The following is a 6,000-nucleotide window of genomic DNA, read 5'->3' on the forward strand; positions in this document are numbered from 1 at the left end:
ATGAATTCCATACCCTGACGGTTGTTGACGTGGTGTTGTTTGTCTGGGGGGGATATTCTGGTGTTGTGGAGTTTCATCGGAGTTGGACAGCCCTTCTTCAGCTTGATCTCTGAATTTATTTTCTGGTTTTTTTTCCTTTTTTTTTACTTTTGTGGAGGTGGCGGAGGGTTCTGCGATTCCGAAGTCCAAAACAATCCTGAGGGTCCTGCCAATGGTCTGTTCCTAAACGGGGTGGAGGGAGCAAATCCATCTTCCAAATCGGGTGTGCTGAATGGTAAATTCATGTTCATCTTTTTGACTCCTAGGTTTCTATTATGTTGATCCTTGGCTTTCTGTTACAGTGCTCTGAAAAAGAAACAATAATATCTGGTCTCTGGTCTCTTTACCAGGGCAAATTGGGGGTATTTTTTCAATATTTGGAATAAATAACTTCACCGTGCTGGGAGTTTTTTTCAAACAGTATCCAATTATCTGAATCCTTAGGTACTACACACCATTTTTCAGCATATAATTGGCCGCTTCCTTTGAGTGGGCTCCAGAGTTTTCTTCTAACAGTATCTAATTATCCGGATCCTTAGGTACAACACACCGTCTTCCAGCATATAATTAGCTGCTTCCTTTGAAATACTCCTTTCAGGTCCGGTGGTTACACGTTCTCTTCAGAGGTTTGTAATTGATCCCTTAGATGGTTCCTAATAGTTGACTAGTCTTTCAACAGAATAACTGAAAATGCCGTTGAGTGCTTTTGGTTTGTTGATGAATTTGATTCCTTTCGTCATTAGAAGCTTAGATTCTTTGACAAGTTTTTCTGGATGTGTGGAATCCGGTTAAACTTATACGTTGTTGATCAAACAAGATTATCCCATCACGTTGGGGACTCCCTTGTAAGACTCAAAAGTGTTCCTGAGAACCTTTTGCTGAATGGAGAAGGGGATAATGGAGGTGCAAACTCTGCCCTTCTATGCTATCAGTCAACAAGACCCACCAAGGTGTGCTTGGCAAATTTTAATCAAGTGATAGGGTGGGTTGGCTCAAGATGAGTTGTTTGATTGACAAGGTATAGAGCTGATGATTTATTAAAGGGTTGGTCATAATTGGTAAGAGTGAATGTTGGGGTGACTGTGATTGGTGAGTGATGAACTCAGGAGCTGACAACTGGGGAGAAGAGAGCTCCTTATATAGACAGAAGTGGAGCCCCAGAGGGCTTGTGGGTTAGGTTTCAACTAATCTAGACAACAGGGTGAGGGATTTTAGCTGGTGGGAGCAGATACAAAATAATGTCATAATATGTCAAGGGTACATCAATGATGTCAGAAGAATGCAGTAGGGCCACATGAAGGCTGCGTAAAGTGACATTAGACTGCATGAGTTGACAGGTGGATGCAGGGGGTGCATAAATGAAGTCTGAGGCTGCAGAGTCAGTGCGTGATGACATCATAATATGGAAATATAAGAGTTCTTGATACTATGTGATGACTATAGTCTGATGGGGAGATGTATGTTTGTATCCTGTGATGTGTATAAGCATAATGCTGTGATCCTTGACTTGAGGCTTGTGACAGGTTGGTGACACTGCCAATATGATTGAATTGGTTGGCTACATCCGCGCTTACATCAGATGTTTTGAACCAATGTTACATCGGCGCAAGCGTCCGACGTAACTGTCTGGCGATGTTATATCGGCGATGGCAGATGTCACATCGCCGTGGTCCAATTTCAAAAGGGACGGTGGCAGTGTAACATCGCCGGGCACCCCACCGACACAACCCTTGGTTGACGTCATGTCGACCAAGTTGTATACCCACTCAAATTACCTCCAACTCAACATCGGCCCAAGGCGAGATTGCATCGGCCATCAGCGACGCAATAGTTGACTCAAAATTGGCAGGGGGCGTTTTTGGATCGGTGTTGACAAGACTACAACAGTATGGCACGATGCAACCTCGCCCTTGGGCGACACAACTCCGCTTTCGCTCGATGCAAACCCGCTCCCGGTCGATATAACATCAATTTCCGCCGATGCAATCTCGGTCAGAGGACCCGACGCAATTGCAGAGTAGGATCACACCAGGTACATAAGGCAAAACACTCGAATTACCGGGGCCTCCCTCCTTGAATTGTCTTATCTGCTAACTGGGACTATTAGTCCTGCTAAACGGGCACAGGAACTTGATACTCGTTTCTTAGATGGTCATCCACCAGCTAACTTGAACGGGTCAACACGACTCGGCTTGCTTGCTAAACTAGTATTTTTCTTATATTTTATCAATAATCAAAGACCCATGCAGGTGTTCTAGAATCTGCACTGGATCCCACCAAATCACCCGCCGCTAATACAATATTTGGGCTCTCTTATTTGTTGATTGGACAAGCAGCTACACGACTTCATTTGTTGTTTGATTGAGGCTCAAATCAAAGCTGGTGCTGAAGCAAGAACTTGAAGCGCCCGAATGGCCGAACGCCTCGGCCCGGATTCCAAACGGGCGGCTACCTTGCGCGCTCCATTGTTGGCTTCTTCCGGTTCTTCCGGCCCTTCGGTTTTTGCCAAGTCTTCTGAACTTTGCCTCACAAGATTCATCCTCCACGTGAGCAATTCCTTGTCTTCTCCTCATCGCCACCACCTCCATCTCATATCTCACTTGACAATCGCAAGCCAAGGCGGCTGATGCTCGCCGTCAACCCTTTCCACGTGTCCGACTCCACGCTGAGCCTCAGCTTCTCCGCAAAGCCTGAGTGGGTGCCCTGGGGTATCTGCTGGCCGCGGCCGCCGAGCGCTTCAACAACGTGCTTCTCTGGTTGCGCGCCAACGACCTTGCCAGCCACCCCCAACCAGCTTCTCGCCCCGCCCAGTCTCCCGCCGTGCACGGCTATCCGGACGGACTCGCCTCCCACCCCGTGCACCCGGCTGCTCTTCTTCCGCCGCCCAAAAACCCTGCGGCTTCCCTTACGCCTGCCTGTGTCTCGTCGAGTCCAGAGCCGACGGCCCGCTCTGGCAACACTATGTCGGCCTCTTTGCCAGCTCCAACAAGCGCCGCCTGCGCCCCGCACCGCGCTCGGCAATCGGCTTGAGAACACCCATCCGCCTAAGCATGCACTCAACCATCCGGTATCTGCGGAAGACAATCCTGTGCCCCGTGCGCCTCTCAAGCTCGCCAAGATCCCACAAGCTCAGTGCCCCCATCGATGAAGCCCCCTCCGTCGCCACTGACCATCTGTGTGGCCTGCAGATTTCGCAGGCGCCCGTCTCGTGGAGCCAGACCTGGAGTCCCCGGTCGATGCCCTTGAGCTACTCGGCTTGTGAAGCCTCCGAAGACCCTACGCGGTGCCCGTGCAGGAACGCCGTTTTCCCGGCTGCCCCCCGCACGCCATCAAACCCTAGACGCCCAACGAGGCCGCGCACCGGCTAGACACCTATCTCCAACGCTGCGCGAGATCTTGGACACGGCTGTGGAGGTCACGCGCTGGACGCCCAGACAGAAGATCCCGCGGCGGCGCCTGCCGGCCACTTGGTGGCCCAAGTGATGGTGGAATGCGCGCTGGGCAGCGTCAGCCGACGAGGAGTTGTGTGCCGAGTCTTCTTGCTACAGCCCCTCCGTCCGCTTGCGCCCTCAGGCCGTGCCTCTACCCGCCTCGGCCCCCATCCAAGACCAACTGGCAACCGTTCTGACAAACCCAAAACCACATCCGCGCAAGAACCTGCTTGCCCGCGCCGCCTCCTCGACCCCCTTCTGCTTCCTACGGAAATGAATAATGAGGATCAGAATTTAAGTCAACTGTGTATGGTACATTATGTGGTTACTGTGGTGGTCTTTTGGCTGAGTAGTTTCCAGCGGACTATTAACTTCCATAGATGTGTTGATGTTGTCAAGGAATGAAGCAAATGGATCTTTGCACATGAGCAAATAATTAGGGAGATTGACTTGCCCCTGCGGTTTCTTTGGGGGGAGCGGAGCTAACTTAACTAAATCCCTCCTAGAGGGAGGGACTTGCCTTACAAGTTACAGGTAATTTTGGCCTGAGACAAACATCAAATTTCTAGGTCTTTGCAAATCTCTATGTTTGTGTAATCTCCCTCTACTAGCTATTACTACATTCAGAATTAGACTCATCAGAAGCTTGTCTATCTTCTACCATTGTCTTATGTCTTTTGCTTCAACCAAATCATATATATGATGTGATTAATGTAATATCAACAAAATCCATCCTGGTTCAAATAGTATGGTTTTGAAATTCGCTAGACTTTTAAGGTTGCTCTGCCAGCGCTTTTCACAGATTGTGGCTCAAGATTGTTCAAGAGCAAGTATGTATGTTCTGGTCAAATTTTGCAAAGAAATTTGGCTGTTGAGTTTAAACTCTAGTACATTGAGTATTGGTTTAGTCTATGCATGTGCTCATACATATAACGTGTACATGTGGCACTGGTAGCATGTCGATCAATCAGACCCCACTTGCTGAACACCAAACTCCAACTCTGACCTCTCTCTTTGCAAATAACTCTAATCTTGCCTGTTCTCTTCTTTCTCATTGTTGTCAACCCTCAACCTTCATTACCACCAAAAAAGATAAACTGTCACTACACTACAGGTGACATCAGCATAATTCCATTGAGCTACCCTCCAGTTGCACAGTTGGCTGCATGGACATCCCCCTGTAGGAAATAAAGGGGCCATTGTAGCCTAGTTTTGATAGGGCCAGAGCTGGGAATAAGTGACAGCTATTGTTGTTTGGTGTCACCTGATGTCTGGTGACAATTGATTTTTCCTGGTGTACAGTGCTGCGGGTTTGTGCTATGGAACTTGTATTGTTAAGGGGGGAAGGAAAGGGTGATGGTAGGGCCCATGCCACATCTAGATTACTGTGCCAACTAGAACCCTTTAACAAATGAAAATGGTAGTTGAATAGTGCTCCGGCACTATTCAGTGTGCCAGGGCACTATTCATAGTGCCAGAGGCACTATTCAACGAAAAGGGTAGTTGAATAGTGCTCCGGCACTATTCAGTGTGCCGGGGCACTATTAAGTGTGCCGGGCACTATTCAGTGTGCCGGGGCACTATTCAGTGTGCCGGGGCACTATTCAGTGTACTGGGGCACTATTCAGTGTGCCGGGGCACTATTCAGTGTGCCGGTGTGGTAGACACTTTAGTTCTGGATGGAAAAATTCAAAAATTTCTAGTTTACATATGTAGTGTTAAAATTACACCATCTTTTGATACACACACTCCCTTCAGTTTACATACACAGTTTTACAAAACTGCATGTATATAGCTTACATACTACCCTTTTACATATATATGTGGCTGCGTAGCAACCAGCCAGCCTCATATGCAGCTGTGTAGCAACCACAAGCCACTTATTACAGTAACCCAGCAACCACAAGCCACATTAATAAAGCGGCATAGTAACCATGGGGCTGTGCAAGTCAATCAAGCAGACTACACAGCAATACAGAAAGCTGTGCAGGTCACTTGAGAAGACTCCATAGCAACCAGAGGGCTGTGTAAGCCACACTTGTAACTAGATCACCAGCTAAATTTGCTCATGTATACACTGCCACACTGTACATAGCTGTATTTGCACAGCATTTGTAAAGGCACACCAGCCAAAACCCCTCATGTACATAGACCACCAGCATAAATGCCTCACATTTTCCTGGCTCTCTCTTCCTTTTCCCCCCATCCATCAAAGGAAGGAGATCATTCCCCCCCGAGATTCAAATAAATTGTCACCCTCACACTCTCCGCCACATAATGAAATACTAGCTTTATATTTTGAAATACACAGTCCATTGTGAGCCACTTGTGAGAAAAGTATTCAACTACACTAGACCACTGTCTTCTTGCTTCCAGCCTAGCTGGGGGTGTTGTCAGTCTTTGTCTTTCAGAGAAGCAGGGGTTTCCCCACTCATACTTCTCTAAATTCAGCCATAAGAGGTGCAAACCGCTTTTGGAGTCTCACACCGGGGCACTATTCAGTGTGCCGGGGCACTATTCAGTGTGCCAA

At 48.1% G+C, this 6,000-nt stretch overlaps 1 protein-coding gene across 1 annotated transcript; it reads left to right on the forward strand.

The window, feature by feature from the left end:
- Positions 1 to 2,450: 2,450 nt before the first annotated feature.
- Positions 2,451 to 2,733, forward strand: PtA15_2A214 (uncharacterized protein; the record flags this gene model as incomplete). Its single annotated transcript, XM_053166212.1, has 2 exons — positions 2,451 to 2,585; positions 2,659 to 2,733. The coding sequence occupies 2 exons, from the start codon at positions 2,451 to 2,453 to the stop codon at positions 2,731 to 2,733; spliced, it is 210 nt and encodes a 69-aa protein (XP_053017456.1).
- Between the last annotated feature and the right edge of the window lie 3,267 nt (positions 2,734 to 6,000).

This window comes from Puccinia triticina, chromosome 2A (assembly GCF_026914185.1).
Source record: "Puccinia triticina chromosome 2A, complete sequence".
NCBI classification, from domain to species: domain Eukaryota; kingdom Fungi; phylum Basidiomycota; class Pucciniomycetes; order Pucciniales; family Pucciniaceae; genus Puccinia; species Puccinia triticina.